This window comes from Odontesthes bonariensis, chromosome 2, assembly GCF_027942865.1.
Source record: "Odontesthes bonariensis isolate fOdoBon6 chromosome 2, fOdoBon6.hap1, whole genome shotgun sequence".
In the NCBI taxonomy this organism is placed as follows: domain Eukaryota; kingdom Metazoa; phylum Chordata; class Actinopteri; order Atheriniformes; family Atherinopsidae; genus Odontesthes; species Odontesthes bonariensis.
The window spans coordinates 12,738,882-12,764,860 of NC_134507.1; the positions used below are offsets into that span (position 1 = coordinate 12,738,882).

The 25,979-nt window shown below is 39.2% G+C and overlaps 1 protein-coding gene across 3 annotated transcripts in view; it reads right to left on the reverse strand.

Annotated features, from left to right (window-relative positions):
• The window catches only part of LOC142391696 (uncharacterized), a 102,829-nt gene that overhangs the window by 62,345 nt on the left and 14,505 nt on the right, over positions 1 to 25,979 (reverse strand). For 2 of the 3 annotated variants that reach the window (XM_075477684.1, XM_075477702.1), the window contains exons 10-16: positions 23,627 to 23,671; positions 20,693 to 20,737; positions 11,098 to 11,151; positions 9,288 to 9,323; positions 7,565 to 7,594; positions 7,436 to 7,453; positions 6,890 to 6,943 (exon numbers count right to left, since the gene is read on the reverse strand). In XM_075477684.1, the coding sequence (XP_075333799.1) occupies positions 6,890 to 6,943; positions 7,436 to 7,453; positions 7,565 to 7,594; positions 9,288 to 9,323; positions 11,098 to 11,151; positions 20,693 to 20,737; positions 23,627 to 23,671 (282 nt within the window). The remainder of the gene's footprint in view (positions 1 to 6,889; positions 6,944 to 7,435; positions 7,454 to 7,564; positions 7,595 to 9,287; positions 9,324 to 11,097; positions 11,152 to 20,692; positions 20,738 to 23,626; positions 23,672 to 25,979) is intronic. The other variant, XM_075477693.1, reaches the window with a different exon arrangement.

The following is a 25,979-nucleotide window of genomic DNA, read 5'->3' on the forward strand; positions in this document are numbered from 1 at the left end:
CAGGCCGACCCTGTTTAAAACATTACACTCCAATAGTGCTCCCATGACCTGGCAGACATTGAAATAACATCTGATGGTTGACTGTTTGGTCAACTATCTCCTGAAGACGTTGTAAGGCTGTAGATGCATGAACGAGAGCTGTGCTCTGACTGACCATAGCAAGTCTATGTAATGCTCAGAGGACGTGTTGACCTACATTACCCCTTGTTGAACATCAGTTTTTCATACCTAGACCACATGTCGACTCACACAAACATAAATTTCACAGTAACTATAAAAGCCAGTGAGCAAGGTGCAATCAAAGTGGCCCTCTTAAAGTCTTGCCCCTTGTATTTTGTCCCTGTAATTAATTGGTCAATTAATTCATGTTTATTCTGGACAACTGTGGATGTAGCAAAATTGTGGAGCACTGGGACAGACAAGAGTCAGACAGATAAATCAAAGCTTTGTGCATCTGTCCTTGCATGTGCCAAACGCTTCCCCCTGTAACCCTCTTCTCTCCCAACAGGGCCTGAATGAGAGACCTTTTCATAGCCAATCAGGTCAAATCTTTGTTTCATCCTCTCTCCCAATGCACTTGACATTGACAAGATTAATTGCCTTGTGCTCTGGGCAAACACGTTACCTCCCGGTGTAATACAGGTGTCAAAAGTGTGCCTCTGAATTTTCTCAACATGAATTTAGCTGGAAAAGGGAAGAATTAACCATTCCAGTTTGCCCCACTAAGGGTTAAGGAATCCTCCTCCCGCTTGTAAAATCACACAGGGTGTAAATCTTGCCATAAAGTCTCAGCTGTGAGCCCTGCTGACCTGTAAATTCTTCCCTCTGTGTTTCTCTGTCATTGAGCTTCAGCAGGTCACGCCAAAACTATAACTACATATCTACATCCTGCTGCTGTGTTTAAACACCGCTTCGAACACAGCCACCGTCGCTGTGGTCAGCAACTGTGTGTCAGTCGTTTCATAGATCAACCAAATCTGGTTGCATTAAGTTTAACAGACTTGCATGTAAATCTCTACATATTCACATAACAGTAAGTCCTTCCAGCTGGGAAATATTTTTACAAATATTTTTACATAATGACCCTTTGTAGCAGGAAAAAAATGAGCTCAGAAATTTTAAGAAAGCCTACAAATAATTAACACAAAACATTTCAAAGCATGTATTAACCTATCAAAGCTTTGATCTGATGCAGTCACATAAATGCATCAGAAAATTCCACACAAATTGTTTTATCATAAATGTGAATCTGCATAAGAAACGTTACTTCTCGTGGTCAAAAAGCATCATGGTAGCGTTTTCTAAACTGGATGACAGGAAAACCTGGCGCCAGTCAAGCTGCTGTTACTGAATGCATTTACTGTATCACCCGAATCAACGGCAGCCTCCCATGGAGAACTTCTGGCAGGAAGGCTGGTATTCTCACCGGGGACTCGTTACTTAATAATCTCACGCTGCAGGTGCTCTGGTAGAGGTCAACAGCCTGCTACAGTTGCTGTTCATGTGTGCCTCTACCTTTGGAGCAAGAAACTGCTGCCAAATGTTTCTGTCCGCACAAACAGTGCCATTGCTTCTTCACTATGTCTGTGACTGCCCACGTTCATCTCTGCAGACACGCAGACTGATCCAAATGAATCTTAACCAAGTGCATTATATATGAATGTCATCTATAGTGTGGAGGCTCAGTTATCTAAAAGCAGCACTTGCTGTGCCCTGTGGAGGAGAGGCAGCTATGTTTCAGTTAGAGCATGCATTCGGTTTTAAGAGTCGCATCCTTTTTCAAATTAGGTTAAATGACAAAAGCTATCAACTGTGCAATGCGGATACATTTTATTAGTTTTAAAGGAGATGGATGCTATTGTGTAGCATCTGACACTAATGGTTTGACCAAAGTGCAGCCACACGAAGCCATCTGAAACAGAGCACCAGTAGAATAGTAGAGCCAAGTTAAACCTTGTGCTGGGGGGAAATGAACAGAGTTTGAGAGGACAGCAAATGACTTAAGTGCAAGATTACTATTATTTTCTTGTCAGGTAGTAAATGTTTGACATGTTATTTGCATCGAATGGACCATCGGCCTTTTTGACGTGTCGGAGTGAGAGTGAAGGGAGAAATCATGGAAAAAAAGATGCCAGCATTCTTGTTCAGGACTTATAGACAGCTGTCTAAGTCATTCAGCTCTGGGAATTAATGTAAAATGTAAACACCGCTATCACTTCCAAAAGACAGCAATTGCTCCTTTCGTCTGTGGACAAGTGGACTAGTCCAGTCGCCAAGCAGAAACAAGACAGACAATTTCTCCGGACTGTTTTGACAGATTATATCCATGCCACTTTAAAGAGGCCCACAGCTGTTGTTGATGTTACTTACATTCTGAGATCTTTGACATAAGAGAAGAACTGAAAGTGTTTCTAAACTACCATTACTGATGTGAATTGATTTGGGTCCTTGCTATCAAATATTTTTGAAGTGATGACAGCGGATGAATGCAATAGGACAGCAGCTGAAGTTTTGAGACATGCATTTTCCCAACAGCCATCACTGCTTTAGAAATTAATTGAAGAAATGTTCTCCAACCCAACAACCAACAAGTGGACATCATGTTTACACCAATGTTGTTCTCTAGTTTCATTTGACATCCTGCGTACAGATCACATGTCTGACTGGTCTCATGACTGCACTGGTATGCTCTTGTGGTGAGGTAACAGGTAGATGAAAATGTTGCTCCATGCTGCTGTATGCCTGCTGTAACAGGGTACAAATGCATAAAGTTTATTTTTAAACGAACCTAATGCACCACTCATATAAAAACCCAAAGTGTCATTAACATTAAAATTCCTCTCACATTCAATTGACAATAATTTCCAAAGGAATCAATAGATGTAAAAGCACAGTGGCTTGGAAGTGAGTAATTAATCTATTGCACACTGTAATTAGTGACCACAGAGGTCCTAATGCAGGAAGACAGAGGAGGGGAACTGATTCAACACAGGATGAATCACCTGTTAGTAACATCAGAGTCCTGTCACATCCCACAGCTCCACTCTGTAATGTTCCTTAAAAAGCCATCAATAATCTGGCTGGATCATTTAATCAGTAGCATTGATCTGGCAAACTTTTTTGAGGAAATGATTCCTCCCACATTAAAACAAAAAGTCTCTTAATGGCTTTTCCCTCCTCATTTTGTGTAGCCTTGCTAGTACCATCATCTATGCCTTTTCACCTTTATTAGGACTTTGTCCTTTATTATCTCTTTGACGTATGAGGTATGCGTCTCCCGATTCCATCCACCCACATCCCCGGCTGAGTTGTGCAGACAAATATTACTATGTGAAACAGGAGCAAAGCTACAAACAAGAGATGAAAAGGACAACTGGAAGGCAGTTAATTGATAATGTCACCCCTTACATGGTGAAAATTCTGCTGCGAAGAAGGCAAATTCTCTCCAGCAAATAATACACACGTCCTCACCTCATTCACCACATGCAAAAACATGTTCATTACCCCTCCACCCACTAACTCATTTACACACTGTGCCCAATTGTAATCTTAAAGAAAGAGAAAGAAAGAAATTACACAAGTTACCAGCCAACTAAGTTTGAAATTATGTTAATAAATGTATAATATCTTCATTAAATAATTCATTTGCGGAGAGAAAACATCTTTAGACAGAACAGTAGCAAAGTTCTACTTCCTATCTGGGCTTTTTTGAAGTTTTCATCATCTCTACACTAGGACAGCTGGGTCTAATAGGGGACCTTTGCAGTACATCTGTCAGCCGCGTGTATTGTCCAAGCCAGGGGACAAAAAAAAAAACCTTAACACAGAAGAGGCCTTGTCCTCATTAAATGAAGATTTCAAATGCTTTGCATTCGCATAATTTATGTTCTGCAAAATGCATAAAAGAAAATAAAGCATTATCAATCAATGAAGAAAATCTAATATTTATGCAGTTATCCCACTTAATTTAAGCAAGTCACATGAATAAAAACATGATGTATTTTTCATGTACACATTGCAGGACTTTTTCTTTTCAGTTACATTTATGCAGCACATAAGGCTTATTGTGTGAAGTGTGAATAAAACTTTGAAAACCACCTTGGAAAGGGGATTTCTCAAAGTGACTATTTATCAATCCACAGTAACCTGCTGTCATGACTAAAGATGAACCCATGTCTGCACTAAACCCACCCACAACTCTGGAGCAGGGTATGCTGGGAAGGATTGGCACAACACAAATTAGCACAGCCTGGTGTGGCATTCCTGTGTATTTTGGAGTAAGGGGAGCAGTGTGTAGGTTTAAGTCCACAAAATGATTTTATTTGTCACTTTTTTATTGCTCAGTGGAACTAAATCCACATCACTTTTGTGTGCATACAAGAGTTTTTTGTGCTCATTTTTGCTGTCAGGCAGGCACTTCTCTGCCTTCCATCCTGCGCAGGCATACCATCCAAATGCCAACACTAAAAAAAAAAAAAAAATTGCAGGCGTGTCTTTCACCTCCTCCACCAGTATGGGGCATAGCCAGCCTACAATGACAACACAGAGCTTTACACATCATTACTGAATGTGATGAATATTTTAGCACGCAATAGTCAGCAAGAGGGACGTATCATTCTTACTGGTGCTCACAATCTTCGTTTTGGATTGGCTGTAATTTGCCTCTCGATCCCAAAGTCCTACTCCTTGCCAACCATTCTATGTCAGTGTCATCAATATTTTACAGAACCAAGTCATACACATTATCATTAATGGTAATGTGCAATGTGGGAATACATTCCCATAAATTCTTACTCATGGCTGCTGCCATGACAAACTTAACTAGTCATCCATCAAGATAATTAGATAAGATCAAGATTGTGTGAATGTTAGACACAGGGTCACAAAAGGGGTTAGGTAACTGCCCTTGATATTCTCTCTTGCATATGTTGCTTTAAGCTTCAGAGGGGAGTCAGTGCAAATGGCATCATTCTTCTTCCCACTACAGCGTCCTCCACATCTCCTTGAAGTAAATCTAGATGGCTTAGAGTAGGCCAGTTGTATTTTCCTCAACAATAAATTGAGGGGGACAGTTTGAGAGATGGTCTGGCTTGAATCTAAGGTTTTGTGAAAGCTTTCCACTCCTGGCTATTCTATGAAGGATGCAGAGGGGTTTATATGCATCAAGATACTCTGCATCGTTTGTATAGCAGATATGGCCCTGTGTAAAACCAATAAGTTGCGAGCATGGTCAAGAATTGCTAATTGGGTGACTATTGCTGTATCAGCTGGCCACTAGCTAGTCCCTGATAATGATACATGTCCGCCTTCCTAAAATAGGTTGTCAAACTGCAGAAACACACGCTGGTCAACAACTTGGACTCCATGTGACTCTTAGAGCTAAGAATAAGCGGAAACCTTAGCACATTAACAGTCCCCATGAAGTCAGCCAGCCATCAAAGACGGGGTATTAATAGAACAGAACTGTCTTCAGCAGCAACAACAGCACAGAGTATGGCAGTGCCAGTTTAATGCCTTGTGCCTGTTTATATCTCCAAAATATTTAAAGAAACAACAAGAGCAAGAAAAAAGCATATTCATATATCACAGGGATATACAGCAGGAACGCAAGAGCCCACATCAAACATTGAGCAACATTCTATGTCTTCTCACCCAATTAGGATTGAAAAAAATCATCATTACACTGTATTCTGGAAGAAAAGTGCACACCGTAATTGATGCCTCTGACGCTCAGCCTCTTTGACACCCAGCCTCTTCTTAAGTCAGGTTGTGTTTAAAATAACACCGTGACTAATGAGGTAGAAAGACTACTACATTAAGTCTTTGTTGACTGGGAACACTTCTGTCCTAATAGAGTCTGTAAACTCATTCATTCAGGTAAATGATCCATTGAGAAATAACACAAGTGATGACAGGCTATAAATTATCAGGACTCTTGAAAAAAGTTTGCATGAACACAGAAAAAGGGTGGAATTCTTGACAAACATGTGTTCACATGTCTTGAGTCTGCTGCATCATCTTGCCTTTAGCTTAATCTAAAAAGAACATTTGCCTGACCTATTTATGGGTGCTCTACAGCTCAGCCTGTTGTATATTTCATATTTTGCTGCAGTGGAGGTATATCTTTGTTTCCCTTTTTATGATCGTTCTCTGTAAGACAAACAGAAATACCGAGTGGTGTGAAGAGCTCATTTTTGATCACAAGCAAGTCAATTAAGCCGGTCACAGAAGGACACTCTCCACCCATCCCTGAACAATGCATTTCAGCCATTATGTCAAGATAATTCTTGCAACAGGGCAATTTTCAAACCACCACAAGTTTATCCAACTAATGGCAGAGGAGCATGAATAAATTAAAAATCCTCCTAACTGTTTAGATGTAATCAGAAAGAATTTCCCATATGTTTCAACAAAGACTGATTTTTTATAAGTGAAGATAATCCTCCTTGAATTAATATTTCACCAAACAAGCAACTTTTGGTTTAGACATCACCTAACAAATCCTGACACTTGTAACCACAGTCTACAATCAGAGGTGGCAAATACGTTAATGTGGCAGTACACATCGGTTGAGTCGGTCACTGACATTGTGTCTATTTCAAATCAAGCTTTTAGAAACTCAATACTGCCTTCTAGTCAGACGTAACCATGTGTGCTGCCAGTCATACTGTGCGTGTGTGTGTATGTGACCCTTTGACCATGGGTCCCATTCATTAATTGTCATACAGCACACCCTAACTGGCTCTTCTCTTTTTTCAGGCCCACTGCCACAGAGGATCTTCTAAAACAACAACAGTCACTCAGCTGCTGTTCCTCCAGGCCAAGGCTTCTCACTAAGTGCAACCACATGCCAGGCCACACAACTGGGTAAATGTCTCTATTTACTCACCCTTTTGCCCTCTTTGCCCAGCTCCCCTGGCTCACCCGGCACTCCAGCCGATCCCTGCAGAAAGGACATGTACATGGAGAGCTGGGTACAAAAAGTGATGCGGACAGATGTTTGTTCCACATTATCTCAGCAGGCTAGCAGATTCAGAGCTTTTTTGAACTCATGGGGGAAAATGCATTAGCTTGGCTAAAATTGCATGCATAGATAGAAATGAGTAGTTTAGATTCTTAGGCATCAATAAGATCTAGGTGACTTCACTAATGTTCTCTTAATAGGCAATTTGCAGCCTCGGTTGCTCAGAGCTTCATTCCATTACTCTACAAAGTATCTTGATAAGAAACTATTAGCAGGTTGATCAAAGTATTTGCTGAGTTGAAGTTCTTGTGCAAAGATATAATTATGGTGCCGTAATAGTTGAACCCAACAGCACTTAAATAGTAAAAAGAACTTGTGAAACAAGAGCAATAAGTGAATATGAATTTATAGGTTTAATTTGTGTGTGTGTGTGTGTGTGTGTGTGTGTGTGTGTGTGCGTGTGTGTGTTACCTTCTCTCCTTGGGGGCCCTGAAAACAAATGTGACAAATAAAGATTCAAGTTTGCAAGAAACCAAAAAAAAAACGTGTCAAATATGAATATATGCCTAATCATTATAACATTTATTTAATGTAGAGTACCTTATCTCCTTTGACACATTCATTATTGGCCTAGAATGCAAACAAATAATAATAATTTGAATCAGTATAAAAACCTGACACAAATTATTCATTGCAGTTATTGGCAAGCAAGACAATTGGTCATAAGGTAATTATCCTTGACCAGGCTGACCTCACTATCTGACTCCTACAACTCTCAAGAAACCCTGCTGGCAACTGTTTAGAGGGGGCAGACAGAGTCATCTACCCTCCAGGCCGAATAGTAAACGCCAGGCTACATTCAACATATCAGCTTTCAAATTTGAGACAAATAATAGGCGACCTCTTTCAATCGGCATCCACAAGTCAAAGACAGTTGATTTTTCCAAGAAACAGCTGAGTAAATGGCCATATGTCATTAGTCAGATACCTCGGGCAGAGTAATAAAAAGAAAAAGTTAACAAGGTGGCTGACAACCCAGAGAATTCTGCAGATCCATTTATAAAAAGAAACATTTTTGACCTGGAGCATCCTAAATAAAATATGCCTCAATCTGTCCGCAGTTGTTTTGCTAATGAATCAATTATTCATGCATAATGGTATAATGGCCTTCAGTTGGACTGTGAGCCTGGAGTCTTGACCTCAAGTAACAAGCAATACAAAACAAATCCACAGACAGCAAGCCAGCACTACTTTAATAACTTCCTCCCAACATTTTCAGCAGACACTAACCAACCAAATTACTGGGAAGATGTGGAAAAGTTTGCTAAAACCATGTTTACTTGTCAGAGAAGGCTTGTTACTTTGCTTGTTATGTAAAATTAGCATTTGAGAGTAGCTAATGAATTGTGGCAGAGGTCCGTGGCTTTGGTAAGCACTTTGGTGACATAAAAGGGGCGAGCCAGCAGCAGTTGGCCTGTTTTGTTTCTTTTGTATCACTGCAGTGCTGATTTAAACTGGCAGACTGATGCCCTCATGATGTGCACATAATTAGCTACCCACCCACTGTATACCTTTAATCTGCAGCAGCCTTCAACTCCCCGGCCACAATGCATGGAGTATGTACGTTTGCATCCATGCCCACACATTGATTATTCATGTTGAGAGGTGACTATGCAAGCATATGTTGACGCATATATCTGCCGTCTGCTCACACGTCTAACGCTAGTGTGTGGAATTGTTTCAATTCAGGGTTATGCTGTGGTTTCTGTCTGCTGGATTTTATATGACAATATAACAAGCACAAATACAGCCAGTGCAATATAAAACCGTAAAAACATGGTGCATTTGTCGACGGCAGGGAAAGGCTCCAGTCTAATAAGTGTATGTGTCACCCATGCAGGATATAGCCAGTCACTACCTGTCACCCCCCACCAAACCCAATCCCCAATCCTCCCCCAACCTTGAGGCTTGCAGCTTCATTCTTCTCTGCCTGGCTGCTCATCCCTATCCTTTTTTGGCCAGAGCAGAAATGCCCACTGAGCCTTTTCTATCTGCTCTGTGTTTGACCCCTTCCCAGGCGATGGTAATGTGACACAGAGACTGCTCACCTGAGTGCACCACTTTCCAGCACTGTGGGCCAGATGTTTTAACTCTGCATGTATTGCCTGCTCTGCCAAAAGGTTGCGATATTTACAAAGCTCTGTCTAGCCATTTCAAGTCTTACCTTCATGAGCACATTTTACCATTTCAGGTTGTATCGAGTGACCTTAGATACTGTATATAGACAACATAATGAGATGTAAATGATAAAGTGCAAACTTACAGGCAGCCCTGGGGTTCCAGGCAGACCATCGTCACCCTGGGAAGGAAGATAATAACTCCAGTTCAGAACATTATTTTCTTACACAGTTAAATCTATGCATTATACTTTTGACAAGTAGACATCTAACTTAAGGTCCATCTATCATGTTTGTGACAAAACCTAAAGGTCAAGTTACATGAAATCAACCGTGCATACCGTTCATTTTTCAATACATGCTCCGGCGCTATAGAAGACCATTAACTGGTATTTACAGTACTTCATGAAATGAAGCGTGTCTGATGACTCTCACATCATCAGACAACTAGCAGGTGGGTAAGAACTATCAAATGTGACGGGCCTTAAAATAAACACAGCCGTACTATATCATGTGAAAGCTTTGCAGCATTAACAATAGAAAGATATGATAACATTGTTTAGTGACTGAGACGTACAGGCGGTCACAGAAAGTCAAATAGGGAAAGAGGCAGATGCCTTTTGACGCCAGCATAACCCAGTGTAAGCAATGATCTCATCCACTTTGTACTGCCTGTCTTGTTTTTTGTCTTTTCAGATGAAAAAAATGTTGGACTACTGTCCAGAATTTCTGCTCTTCTACAATACAACCCCCCCCCCCCACCTTTTTCATCACAGCCCACCAGGACTTTATGAAGCACTGGGCTGAAAATCGGAACATCACAACTGGCAATATCCTTTTATCAGATGTGGTTGAAAGAGGAAAAAAATGCGCTTGTAGATCATATCCATTTTGTTGTCTAAATGAATGTCACAGCTGAAATATGTCTGCTATGGGATATTTCAGGGGAGTCATTATTTTACACTTCCAAATCTGCCCCCCTCTGTCACACACACACACACACACACACACACACACACACACACACACACACACACACGCACACACGCACACGTACACACTCACACCCCCCACCCTTCCATCCATCTGGAAAATAGGATAAAATAGCCTGTGATTCTCCGTTGTCTTCACAGAAACACACAGACCTCATTATAACTTCAAGGCTGGTAGACAGTACATTGCACCTACAATTATGTGGTGAGTTCTATCAAAAGACAACACCAAAAAAACAAAAAAACAAAGAAGGCTCATAAGGGAGCAAAAATAAAATGGCAGGATGTATGGCAACTAATTACAGGAAAAACATTCCTTCTCATACATGGAAAATAATCCCACAGTGGGATGAAAAGAAAAGAAAAAGCTGAAAAGACCTATATCGTCTCTGGTACAACAGTTAATCTAATTCAGTTAACCATAAAGCGGCAGTATATGCGAACATGGCTTCGCATCAGTCTCCACTGCTGCACTTCCAGTTTGTCTCAGGCCCCCAGGTTTGGGAAACCACTCACAGCAACTGTATGGGCCATACATATATAACTACTGGCCTTTTACGTATGAAACAAACAAATTTATTTAGAATCCCGACCCTATGAGTAGTCACAAACCACAAGATATAGTGTTTACCTCTCATTTTCGTTTAGGCTTTGAAAGGGCAAGATGAAGGGATTTGTCAAGTATGTCCATTACAAACACGTGTATATTGGAACATTTTCACTCAGCCAGGTTAAAAGCTACTCTTTGTTATCATCAACGAGGTCTTGCAAAGTTATTATAGCTCTAACAAAGTAGTGCATAGCTGGCTATATATGGAGAAGCAATTATAGCAGCAGTTTAAACTGATGGGCAAACACATTATCAAGGCAGGGAAAGCAACTCATGAAAGTCAAACTAATTCCCTGAAGCAAAAGAAAAGCAAAAATAATCATAATGTCCAGCCCAGTGCGTTGGCAGACTCACTTTGTTTCCTTTAGGACCAACCGGACCAACAGGCCCTGGGTCACCTTTCAGACCCTGGGAACAGAAAATATACAGCACATTGAGGCGTATTTCCTTTGAGTGAGGTTTGAATATGGTTAAAAAAAACCTCACCAAACATGTGTTACTGTATGTCAGTATGTTGACACGCACATGCAGGTGTGAGGATCTCAACTGGTCAGTTAAAAGAGCAAGAAATAGCACTCACGAGATGCGAGCTGAGAGATTCACAATCAGCTGGTTACACTGTGTCTATCCCTCTGTTTACACTTGTTTCCCTTTGGTTTGACAAGGACAGTGGTTGTCATTGTTTTTGAACCTTGAAGCAGAGAACCTCTGGTTGGGATTGAACTACGCTGAGTCGGGCAAAGTCAAGCCTCTCGGTGGTGAAGTGCGGAAGCTGAGGGATGACTCACACGAAGAGTGATAGCTGATGAATGAGGCCTGACACATATCGACAGGCTAAATTTGCAGCAAGCCTTGTTAGGTGTGACACATTTGGGCCAGTGGCACCAACTCTTTGAAATAAGTTAGGGGGGGAATGGGAAAGATGGAGAGTGTGAGCAGCCTGTAAAATAACTCAGAAATCCAATAATTTGTCATGGTTAAATTTAGAGTCAGATAGTCTATTAATAGTGAATTATATATCTGCAGAGGATGATTACCTACCCTTATCACATTAAGTCTTGCTACCAGAGACGTGACTAATTCATTGCCTACTCCCTGCAAGTCTGGTGTTAAACACTGTCATTCAGAAAACAGAAGCCATGGTGATACTGGTGTAAAATGACTACCTGTATGGTAATGATAGCCATCCAGAAACAGCTTTCCCTTAAGCTGCATGAATAGTGAAACAACTATGAATCTATTTTATCAGAGTATATCAATTATATCAACTGACACTGTCAGTAACAAGGCAGCTGTCTCATAGCTCTTCATGTGAGCCTAGTTCCTGATTTAAAGCATCAGCCAAACTACTCTGCAGGGACAATCTGACACAAGGGGATCCGAATTCCCCACTATTATTATAAGGGGTGTGACCGAGGGGTGTGACTTTCACTTTGAGGTAAGGATAACAAAGGCACAAAGTGTGTAAAAGTCAATGTCTGTAAAGTTTTTCAATAGCTTTGGAGATCTCGTTTTGTAATTCCAATGAGAAGAGCCCAGCAATATTTTATCTTCTTACAATTAGGATTCTTCGCAGTTATTTTTGAGAAAATAACCATTTTTTGAGTTTGAGTGCAGAAGGTATTTACAGACGTCCTTGTTCACTTTTTGTCTAGCTGGTATTTCCACATGTTTTTGTCATTATGAGAGTCAGATTTAGAAATAACTACACCTTTTTAGTGTTGTCCAGAGATTAACACAGCGGCGGTCCAAATCTCTTATCTGAATCGATGACTACTCATTTCATCGTGCCTCTCCACTCACATGAGCCACCATTCATAAACTATTCCTAAAACAATCCTTCTTTGTTGTCTTCGTACAGATTATTTAACCGAGTGTAAAATCTACTCATCACATCCTTTAAGTCCATATGTCTAATGTTACAGACACCTGAAAATACTTGTTGAGAATCATGCCATCTTTGATTTTCTAAGTAAATAATAAATAAGACTGGCGGCCTGTCCAGGGTGTACCCTGCCTCTTGCCCATTGATCGCTGGGATAGGCTCCAGCCCCCCCCGCATCGGATTCAGCGGGTATAAAAAATGGATGGATGGATGGATAATAAATAAGCTTTTCATTGTGATGACAAACTACTGAGTAACTAGTTGGTATGGGTTTTCATTTTACTTCAAGGTACAAAAAAAACAGAAGTTAATGGTAAAGTAATGAGAAACAACTGGGTAGATAGTGATGCTTTACTTCACTTAGAAGTAAATAAAATAAAAATAAAATGTGAGTAAAAAGTGCTCAGTGCTTGATGATAGAGTAAACCAGGGACAAATGTGAGTGTGAATAATTTGCAGACATAAATAAACCCCCAGCAAGTTCAACAGTAAATAATCAATTACGTTTAATAAAATTGAAATGCTTGATTGAGATTTATGAGGGGTTCTTGTGAACAGGGTGTCGACTATTTGGCAGTTCCCCGTTCAGTCTTCATTCCATCTATCACTGCCGGTTACACGAATAAAGCAGATTTACAGCAAGATATGCATTAATTTGGTTTACTGAATGTTTCATGAATATTAAACGTATGTATCATTCAATTTGCCTGTATTTGTAGTCTTATATGCCTATAATTTGCTTGAACTGGCCTGACTGAGGTCATGGATAGGAATTATAATTCATTGCACAAATTATAATTCCTATCCTTGACCTCACTCATGCAAGGTTATAATTTATGTATAAACTACCCGAACTGAAGAGACTTACAAAAAGCTGACCAACACAAATTCAATAAGTCTAAGCTTACATTTTGGGGGTTCTGTAATGCAGTGGAGTCAAAAGTTGCTTAAAATGCATCCCCAGGTCACTCCCAAAACATTCCACACATATGTGTAAATCCTAAAACAATAGCGTCTGAATAAGTCTGTCACCCTGAACTGAAATGACTAATTCATATAAAAGTATTACAGTGTGATGCTTTTGAATTCCTAAATATTTCAGTAATGTTTCATACTACGACTGTAAAATGGACCTCCTCTCCTGAGCATCTTCTCCTTCAGCCGACTGTGGATCCACGACAACATGTTTACAAAAGAGCAGAAAGGAAAGTGCCATAACATGCGCTAAATAATGCAACTGGTATAAAGTTAAAAAAAAATGAGGGTTTTTTTTTCAGTTGCACAACATGTCCTCATTAGAAATTCAGGTCAGACAGAAGCTCAGTCAGCCAACAAGTCACTCACTTACTGAAACTGAATGATAGCTGCTCACCCCGTTTAACAGTCAAACTAAACATCTGCTATAGCGAATCTGTCTGCTGGAAAATGTTTTCTGCAGGAAAATACTTTAATTACATCAGTCAACAAAGCAACTTTACAGGAACGAGCCAGAATTAATTAAGTTTGCCAACTACTGAGATTGCACACAGTCATTCGGAAAGCTGTGGTGTCAGCAACAGAACCTGTACAGAGGATCGACACCGTGTGACAGAACACCTGAACTTGTTTATCGTAATATACATAAAAGAAGCGGGGCAATTAAAAAAGTCAGCTGCCACTCAAGACACACAGCCTGAACACACACAAGTGCCAGTAACAAGATTTTTCTGAAACTCCAAACTTTAAGGTAATAAACGTCAGTTAAATTAAACAGTACTTAGATACATTTAACTGCCTAACTTTACTAAAATGACTATTTTTACTTCTGTTATCTTATTTCAGGCTAAATTAACTGTCAACTTTACATTCTACATTACAGTGGGTGATATTTTGTTTAATTCACAGAGTGCCAAAGTAATTCAGTTCAATATGATATATTCCATTTTAAATTCCTGTTTTTTTTCAGAAAAAACCCCTCTAATTTATGGTTTATTGTATTCACTTTTATAGCTCTTGGCAGATTTTACTGCACTTCAGCCACTATAAGGTTTATGTCCGCTGTTTGTCACTATAAACCTTGTAATCCTGTTATAGAGCCTGTCTGGAGATAAAGTTCTTCAATATGCATTAAGTATTTATGTACAAAGGGGGCAATAAGTGCATAAACCGCAGGACTGCTTTCAATGTGATTTGTATTATTTTGATTTTAACATAATGTAACATAATGTCCGACAACACATAATTATTTTCATTAGGGTAAAATAGGAATTGCCACCGAATGTCACATACAGCGTGCCATGCAAGCTGGGAAGTAAATGCAAATAAGATAAAATCGTTAACCGCTCAAGCTTTTTCAAAACAACACAACTTGATGATTGACATAAACAAATTCAACAAACATTTAGTGAACTGGATTTGTAATTTTAAGTTCTGAAAGAAATCTGTTTGAAAACTGCTGGGAATTTTTTTTTTGAATAATCACAGATTAAGACGAAAGATTTTCCAGACTCCACCACTTTTCATTGGAGCAAGAGATGATCTATCTTTTTTTTTATCTGTCTCTCCTGACTAACACTTTGGAGTCCTTATTCGTGCCAAAAGTTGCATTTTTTTTACAGTGTAACTTTTGGCATTACATATCAGGGCATATCTAGTTAAGAAAAGGAAAAAAAACCAAGACATTATTTAACATTTATTAAAGAACTTTTTATCATTTCATCACTTTTTAACATTTATTTAAGAACTAATGTATAAACACAGTCATTATTTTATCCATTCTTTCATTTTTGATTGCATTTCAAAGAATTTCCGGACACCTATTTGCATTTATCAGATTTCAATACCCCTTTGAAACTTGACAAAGAATGGGGTGACACATCAGGTCAAAGACAAATCATAGTTTGAAATCCAAATGTAGGTCCACAGTGTGTTGTTTAAAATAGTTTAAAACTGACCCACACTAATGTTGTGTGTTCATGAAAGTGAGAAAGGCCTCATCTCCGAAGAAGGAAACATCTAATGATCCCTGAAGGGGTAAAAGTGAATTTTTTTCCTCATCAAACCCTCTACAACAGAGCCTAGTTAAGATGCTGCCCTTCGAAAAATGGACTTAGTTGTGAGCCCATAGGCCCAATTCAGGTGCACAATGGCATGGGGGGGATGAAGGCTTCAGGGGCAGGATCTATATTGTTATCCTCTGTCGCAAGCTGTGGGGTTTGTTGCATTTGCAGGGTTGGATGAAGGGGCTGGATATAAGCTGGTGCCGGCTGTATGGCAGTTGTTCCTGCAGCACGAGGTCAGAACACTGTGGGGAGCTGTGCGCTCTTGCCTGCTAATTACACACACCACTGTGTCTTGTCACTCCTGAAGCGGTGGGGCTGCAAGACAATCTGGCAACTCCCCAGCACAAGCCAACTAAAGCAACCAAATAAACAGAGCCAGGGAAGTAGGGATGAACAAATGCAGCCTAATTATGTTTGCTTATACCTCCAACCAAGCAGAGCAGCTGCAGGTCAGGTCAGTGTCTGAAAAGAGGTAGAATGACTCCAAGTTTCCATTACTGTACACAATTGATTTTTTACAAACTATATAGAATAGAAATATTGAGATTAATTATTGGGGAAATGTTGTTATACTGAATGACAGACCTTTAAGGCTCAGTGGAACAAGATCTGTGAGTAACATAGATATCTTGAGTGCTGGCCTACAAATGCCAGGGAGGTTACAGCAGGAAATGCCTTTTGTAACTTTCCATTTACTCAGCAATACATCACCACATTCACTGTGGTGTAATACTAATCGTACGGCACTGAGAACTGGAAAAGACAGCTAATTAGCATGTCTATTGCACTCTGAATAAATAAAGCAATGCTCCATTGTGTGAGGATGTTACACTACACTGTCAGAGATCCTCCAGTGTAGAGGATATCATGTTCTATCTTTTTTTCTTTGACACTTCCCTCTTCAGCCAAACATCCTGTATGCAGCAATGTAACTTGAATTACCCACAAGATAACACAGAGTGCACTCCCCCTGTCCCATAGGAGGTGTATCTGCAAAACGATACTACATCACATGCTCATAGTCAGAATTCTGGTTTCTCAGGTATCAACTGGAGCTTTAAATAACATACTAGCTTTAAAAATGGAATATGAGCTAATTGCAGTAAAAGGACAGTTCTTGTAAAAGAGTCTGTCACAGGAGTAGTCACAGTAAATAGGTTAAGTGAATTTTTTATTTTTTGTTTGTTTGCAAAACAGAAGTTAAAGTTTAACTTTTTTTTTTTTCAAAATTGAAAATCTTGTCACAAAATTAAACGGAACCAATAGTGTTAACCACGAGCTCTTGGCGGATATAAAGATGTCTTCCTGTATATCTATCAGTACATTCCTGTATATGTTTATACATAATATCGGTTATGATCTACTTATTCAATGCTCCTGAAGATCCTCTGTCTTGTTACAGCAGATAATATCTCTGGGACTTTTCAAATCTCTTGGAGCTGATTACAGTAAGTGATTAACTGTTAAGTCTTTTTTAGTGGATGAGGCCCAACTTCATCCATTCATTTATAAAAAAAACACAAGGGATTCTGGTTTTAACCCATTAATTGTGGCCCGCTTTGTGCCATGAGGATTGGTTACATTCTATCTTTTATTTCAGTGTCCTGCCATCATATTAATCTAAAGCCAATTCAAGGGTTAGGTCAAGAAATCAAATAAATCACAGAAAGAGCACAGCTGTGGAGAAGGCGAATAATGAACGGTCTATCACAGCATGATTTATTCTGTAATTTATTTGGTAGGAACATTTTCTGCAGATAGAAAGATGAATACAAGAAAAACAAAACTAAAAAAGGATGAAAACTGGGAGGGTATGTATTGTATTGATTGGGATAAATGACTGAAACTTGTGTTTGTGTCCATTTACTAAAAAAAACAATAAAGTTAGAAATGACCAGATCTGACAATCAATATTTTTACATCAAATGAAAATTCTGACTCTGTTTCCCATCTTTTTACTTACTCATTTATCTATTTTAATTGAAGCGCCGAAACACAGTTTTGAGACAACCTTACTCATCTGCATTAACAGAGGGTTATGCTGACCCCCCTAAATGATGATGAATATTTCAAGTATTTATAAATACCTGACTAATTTTGGTTTGTATATCAGCAACAGCTGAATTTGACAGAGGATTGACCCTTTTCCTCAGAAAGAGGACTGTGTTTTAGGGGCTTGAAATGGTGACTTCGTAAATTTTGGAGCAGCTGCTTTACTTTCTAACTGTCTCTTTCTCTGCACAGTGAACAAGCCCCCAGCTGTTTCCAGTTTACGTACCGCCGATATCAAGACAAGTGAAGCCCAGGCGGAACCAGTAACTGAAGAGCTATGTCACACTTTATTGCTGATTGCTGTAGGCCCCAGTAGCAGTAAATACCGTGCATGATCCAGGGAATCGTGTACATTCATTCACAGCCTTCCATTACGGTCTGTGTGATGTTATGACTACAAATCAGTCAGTCTTTGATGTGAGTGAAGTTAATTTCTAGTTAGGTGGTCTCGCTCTCCTTCTAATTCCTATGTAAATAAACTTGATTATTTCATTCATATGCAAATATTCCCATGGCGTCAACTGGCTTTTCAAGATGTCAGTAGCTACTTATGTTGGAGCAAAGGAACCCATGCTGTTTGTGGGGGGACAAACTAATGCTGAGTTTATGCTCTGCCAATTCACTGTTTTTTCCCACTTTCCACCTTAATTGGTCTACTGCTCATTTGCCATTGCTTTTATATGGGGTGCACCTCTCAGGCTAATGCAGGGAAAAACTGATGGAGGTTGATAAGAGAGCAAAGGATGTAATCAACAAGTAGAATTTATCCTGTCAAAGGTGATCCCTTATAGTCTGTCCACTCATATAATCATTTATTTGGAAAGAACAACAACAGAAAGCTTCCTTAACTTCTTTTTATCATCAGCAATCACATCTAGACTTTTACTGTTAACAGTAGCTGAACCATGACTGCATCCCTCTCTGTTTTAATGCTGGATGACTATCAAACATTTTTAATAAGTAAATCTTAAGATATCATAGCTCTGAAAAACGTTGAAAAATAAATACTCAAGAAAAAAAGGTGGAATTCCGCTGGATAATATCAGTAAAACCAGTTGTCGCAGCACTGATAACCTCATTACAATGCAGTGTTCTGCTGGGAAACCTTCAGCCCATCCAATGCGGATGCTACTTTGACACGTACCACCCATCTAAACAATATTGCAGAGCAAGTACACGTCACCATGGCAACGCCATTCCCTGACTGCAGCAGCCTCCCCCAGCAGGACAAAGAGCTGTGACCCCCCCCAAACCCAGAGGACCTCAAGAATCTGCTGCCAACATCCCGCTTTCCAGCCAAAGAGGTCCATAGTCCACGTTCTGACGGGTCAGAGCTGTTTTCCTGGCACAAGGAGGATCAACACAATGCTGGGCAGGTGTTTTCGTGTCTCGGCTAAAGGTGAAAATATTTTTTTTTTCTCCTTTTTCTTTCTCCATGCAAGGGTGGAGCACAGATCAGCAGTCTGCAGGGAGACTGATTTCTGTGGCAGCTTTTTTTGTCAACTTGAGGGGAAAATGGTCATGACAAAAGTCCCTTTATAAAGACTATAAACTGACCAACTGCACCTCTTCCCATGTATGTACTGATATTTTGTCATTGTGCTTATGCTTTACATCACAAATGTCTAAATAACTATGGTCTAAATAAATTTTAATCAACCTGTAATGCATTTTGTATTTAAAAGATGTGAATGTACTTAGAACACTTTAGGACTTATATATTTGTTCTTAAGGTTTTCTTTTTTTAAAAGACTTCAAAGTAGATAAAGAAAACTTGATTAAATGAATAAAACCAAAATGTAATTATTTAACTATTTGAAATATATTCCAATATTGCTTAACTGGCTATAGTATGTGAACCTTTTTCTTTCACTATCAGGTGTGACCTCCTTCTAAAGCAATATCAGTCCTGTATATCTAATTCAAGCAATTTGAACCAGTTCCTCCTTAAAAATTGCTTCAACTTTGTATGTTGGTAGATTTTCTCAAATGAACTGTTTTTCTACAACATTTCAATTGCATTAAGGTCACGGTTTTGACTTGGCCAATACAGTTTCATTCCACCCAAATATACAGATTGCATGGGATTTTTATGATGGGTGCAGTGTCTTCCTTTCTCCTTCCTACTCTCAACCAAAAAGTTCTATTTTTGTCTCACCCGTTTACAAAACTTGCATCAGCCTTTTGGAGAGAGGCCTTGAGTTGCTCTTAAGTTAAAAGGATCCGATGATGTCCAAACATTTTAGAGACCTTTTCCAGCCTGAAAAAGCATCAAGAACCCTTTTTCTGAGGTCCCCAGGGGTCTCCTTTGTTTGTGCCATGACACACATCAGACTTTGATGAAACCCTAATGATTAACCCTCATCTGACCCAGATTTCACCTTCCAATTACCTGCCAATTATAGAAGCTCAGGTGCGTTTGCCTCTCACAGATGTGTAAATAAAGGCAGTTTTTCTCATTAAATAAATTACAGAGAACATTTTTTTACCATTTCAATTGAAAAAAAATCTTTACCCTTTTAGAGCTTCTGTGAAATCAGTCGACGTTTAGGTCACATTTATGTAGAAATATTGAAAATCCTAAAAGGTCCACAAACTTTCAAGCACCACCGTACATTAGTTTAATCACAGCAGCTAGATTTAAGTGCATGCAATAAAGAATGACCTGAAATGACATGGAAGGGGCTTACAGTAATTTCATAAATTAGTTTAGTCCATTAGTATGCCAGGCTGCATACAGTAGATATCAATTAACTCCACTGCAGAAGGACACTGCAGGCTTGAACACGCTTAGATCTACGGATGTGACAGGCACCTGAAAACAGCCACACAGAAAATTCTGCTTTGCTCCTACCTCCAGGGCATCACACAGAAAATAAAAAAGCCTATAAGAATTGATTCTCTGACGAAACTAGATCTGGTTGATGTGCTGTGTATGGAATATGTGTCTGCTGGAGATAGTAGTACTTACCTTCTCTCCATCGATTCCCTTTTGCCCTTCTGATCCAAGTTCACCCTGCAATGACAAGATTGAAAGTTAAAAAGCGAAGAAAAGACTCTTGAAAAGTTCATTCTTACCATTTTCATCTTTTAACTTTCTTTTTAGTATATTAGAATGATGTCAGAATTATGCAGAACTGCGGTTGCTCAAAAAAGCCTCAAGCTTTTGAAAATGTTGGAATCTTTGTAGATAATCAGATTTTTCCAAAAACTATTGCCAAAGCCTTACAGGAAGTGAAAGGATTATAATTTCTGAACATATTAGCGATGGCACTGAGTGCCTGTTTAAAACAAAAAAAAAAATGGAAACCTGGAACAGGGAAACTGAAAGATGAACAATTATTTATAAAAATACAAAGAATGTAGTTTTTTTTTTACTTAAAAAATCATTCATTCATTTACAATTTACATTTAAGCCCTGAAAGACAAACCAATCAAGGACTTGATGGTTATTGGCATTATATTTGTGGTGTATTGCTCAGTTATTGTAGTTAAAAGTGTTTGCTTTCAGCATACAAGGATGACAGGAAATAAAAATAAATCCCTTTTGAATGGAATTAATTGTGCTGAAGTGTACAAAAATATCCAGAGATTCCTAACCTTTTCTCTTTCATGCAATGAAGTTAAATCTCAAATGCAATTTCGTATGATGTTAGCACTGCACTACACTGTTGGATCTCAGAGGCGGCAGCGCAAAAACAAACCCAGATAACGCACACCAGGCAGTGTCGTTTGCCAGTGATCTCACTGCGGCATTTCAGCATCAGCAAAGTATATAACATGTGTGAGATTATATGTAGCTGGTGAATAAGCTGTTCGAGGCTTACTGCTTTCCACACACTCTGCCAGAAATGTGTGACTTGGAACTCGTTGGCTCTGCTATTAGAATGTAACCTACACAGTATAATGACCTCGGCCGGTCCTGTAAAGCTCAAGCAAGCTGCTGTTTTACAGTGTCCAAGGGCAACCATATCACTAGTCTTGTAATATCGACAGCTGCAGGAAATTGTTGTCCTCACATTAAGGCTTCCAAAAGGGTGTTAAAATGAGTGTCTTGGCCAAATTATATATCGCAAAGGCACTAAAAAAAACTCACACATGCACAATGCAACAAAATCGCACTGAATATGTTTTAAAAATGATACAAGGAAGACAAACAAAAAGATACAGAGAAGAATTTGAGCACATGTTCGAAACACCACCAAACACGGTGGTGTCAACTAGCATCTGCACCAATACCACTGCTACTGCTTTGGATGTAGGCTACTCTTGTGCACTTTAGTGCAACAAAACATCTCCTGATCCTCATCTCAATGAGCGCGAGTGGAGGGCGCTTCACCATTAAGACTCATTCCATGTTCCACATTTTAAAAATTTGTGAGCAAATACTGTAAATCATCCCACAGTTAGCTTAAAGGATAAGACCGGTTTTTTGACATTGGGCCCTTGATTTCACATTATAGCATGATGTTCTACTCACCCCTGCTTGTTGTTTGTCATTTGGAGCTGTTCCGAAGATATGTCCATGTTATCAGTTCTAGTGTAGAGTAATTAATAAATTATAAACAGCATAGTTTGTGCCTGTATGAGCTTGCCCATAGGAAACCGTTTCATGGCCGAATATCTCAAGAGAGCAGCCAGACGCCTCGCGAATATCTTCGGAACAGCTCCAAATGACAAACAACAAGCAGGGGTGAGTAGAACATCATGTTATAATGTGAAATCAAGGGCCCAATGTCAAAAAACCGGTCTTATCCTTTAATGCCTTCAAAGGAAAAAGGTCCAAGATTAAGCCATCTTCAACATCCAGGAATAATCCTATTTAATGCCAGTGAAGACACAAATTCCCCAATGATCTGCGGTACAATCAATTCCGTGCATGCAATAAAACATCTATATCTCTGTGTAATTTCTTAATTTCTTTGAGGCTAGAATCACAATCCCATACCCTCTATATCCACCATAGTATGAAGGATATCCTCAGTTTAAAGCATGGATCCAACACCCTTTTATCAGCATCACAGCTAATGGTTTTTGTCCTTTATGAGATTTGGAATCCTTAACTGCGGTAGATTAATCAAGCCATCAAGTTGCAATATTTGATATTTGATAACCAAGCCAAAAGATGAAGGAAATCTAGAAAATGTTCACAGCTGTTCAGGATTGGTAACAGCAATAGGGAATTAAAAAAGAAAAAACACTGTTAAACTGAGTGCTTACATTAAAGATTCAACCATTTTCCTCTTTGAAGATCTGGATTTCCCAGCTGTGTCTCTTGATCTACTCTGTCACTTTTTGAAAAAGACATAAATTCACAGCAGAGGGCTTCATCACCAGGGCATACCAACAGCTCAAACATTTAGTAGAAGTTGCTACTGCAGTGTCGAGGACACGATTCCTAACTGGCCTCCACCCAGCAAGACTGCCAGCTATGTCCAGCAGCAGGGCACATAGCCAAGCCTGAAACGCCAGTGCCTGGAATTAAATATGCATCTCTGTAGCAGTAGCGTCCAGCCTGCGCCGACCAGGCACCCACTTGTTGGGCTAATGGGATTTATACATTACTTTCGTTTCTGTGTTGCGGGGACTGGGTCACAAAAGCAAGCCAGTGATTCATTTCAATAATGTTAGAAAATCATCTCAGATAGAAAGCAACACTGACAGAGTTCATAAATCATTTAGCCTGCTATTCAAAACATTTTTAAAGCCTGCTGTCTAAAAGAATCAACATTAAACTAAAACAACATTTATTAAATATAAAAAAAAAAAAAACATAAAAAGTGAAGTTTCCAAGTGAGCCCATTACAGTTGTAGCTTTGATTACAACTTTAAAGGCCAGTGTATATATATATATATATGTATCTATCTATAGAGTTTAAACATCAAAGTACTATGAGCGACCTACCTTCAGTCCCGGGTTCCCTGTAGGCCCGGCCTCCCCTGTGTCCCCCTGTGATAAAAAACAAGAGAGTCAACAGTTAGTGAAAGGTTTCTCATTCGCACATTAGTGAATAGCTCTATGAAGGCTTGTCATTTCATCAGTGGTCTTTCTCCTCCAGCTGTTCCACAAGTTGTTGCTGACAAAGAGGGCCAGCAGCTGCAGGTCAGGATACAATTTCCACACAGTTTGAAAGCTCTTAGTAATTGTTCTAATAGCTGGAGTGTTTTTACACAGTGGAGAGGCCAACACTGAAAGGGATATGGGACTTTCTTAAGAATATAACTTTTTACGATTGCCCTCTGTGACTGAGCTAGATTGTTATCAAACAAGTTTTCTGCAAACAAGGGAGCGATTCAAAAAATGACGCCCATTCATACAAGCATCTTCATTAAAGCCATTTTTTCTGGAACCCAACACTCATAGAGGAACAATAAGGCAATGTGGCCTAACTTAACGGCTGAGATGCTATCTCTATTCAGTGGGTTACGAGCTCATTATTCCACCCATGATTCCTGACAGCATGGTCAGTCCACCTATTGTATTTACACATCACATGACACATATGGTTTCATTGATATGAGCAATTTCATAACAAGCATTTGCATGAAATGAAAGAAATTCAGAACTCCCGATGTCACTTATTAAGAACAGAAAAATAAAAACCTCCATTGAAAGCATATAGAAGTGAAAGAATATTTCACAGTTTCATTGGACATTTCTTCCTCAAAACCCTTTTTTATAAAAGCTAATAATATATTAACTGATGAATAGAATAGGAAAAATGGAAGACTCGAGAGCTAGGGATAGGATTAGGGTTATTTCACAGTGAGTGACAAATCAAACTGTCTTGACTAATATGATATAATAATTCACTCTGGAGGAACAATGGGTTTACATCTGATTTGAGGGTACAGGAGAGCACGGGAGTTAAAAAATGTGCAAAACAAATGAAGGATATTGTAAAAGTGGAGGAAGTTTTCATTTCACCATGATGTCTGTTTGTTTTTTCGCTTTCTTTTTAATGTTTTGCATATACATGCAGGACCCATAAATCTAGTAATACCAGGGTTTATGTTCAAGACCAAAGAAAATGGATTTCCTTTCAAGTAAGCTGCATTCTTATAGACAACTACTTATCTGTCTAATTTCCTGAGGGATTCTGGATTAATCATTGCAGTTTAATCCCTTTGCACTGCATTAGAATCCTCCATCAAACTCTCACTGTAATGCGGGATAGTACTTTCCGTTGGAGTAACACAGCCAAAGTAATCCTCACACACTTTCCCGAGAAGCCTTCAGTGTAGGTCACGATGATTGGCCTGCAATTCTCATTATTGGTGTTTTAAATGCTCTAAATTGCCCAGAGTCTTTGAATAATCTCTACAAAGTCAACCTTAATTGTTAGTAAGTACGCTCAGACTATTTCTAATCTCCCACAGAATTAGACTCTCCTGTTGGTAATTGAAAGTCTCACGAGCCTACCTTATTAACAGTATTCGCTCTGACTTTCCTACCCCATTTTTAATGTATTTCCTAAAAGAGTGAAGAACTGTTTTATAGTCATTGGAGCACTAATGGAAATACAGGAATCAATATGAATTAACAGAAGTGAACTGCTTTCATAATCCACCTGCAGAACAATGTCAAAAAAAAGGTCAGACCGAATAGCAGAAAGGAGCTGCAACACAGGACTATGCCAAAGCATGACATTTCGATATACGAGATGGTTTTAAATAAACCACTTCCTCCTCTGCATCAGAGATAGCTGCACATGATCGTCTGTGAATGCCACAAGAAATTAGAAACATTTTCACCCCACGATGAGTGACATTTTCTTGTATTCAAGTATCATCTGCTCTCACTCAGAATGACGATCCTGTTCCAGCTGCTGAGTTCTTTAAACACTTCAGCTGTCATATACTGCGTGATAAACACTGCTTTGACACTGTATCATTTACACCCAAGCCTGCATTATTACGTCAAACTCACCTCTTACAATGTTCATTGAATTTAATTTGTTCTAATTAGTTATTCATTAAAGAAGTGTGTCAATAAGGCAATTTCACATCCGTCTGTCAAACGCATTAAGTACATAGTTTGTGTGGATTCAATAAAACCACAAATTAGGTGCAATAAATGATCTAAAAGCACTGCATAATGGCAAGAGAGTACTGAAGTGCTGCTTTGAATTTTCATTGAAATATCTCTCTTCCAAGGATTCATTAAGTCCACATTTAGCCTTAAATTAGCTTACGTTTCCATGTCAAAAAATGTCTCTGTGGTCCAGACTTTCATCAACAAATTATTGCAAGTATGC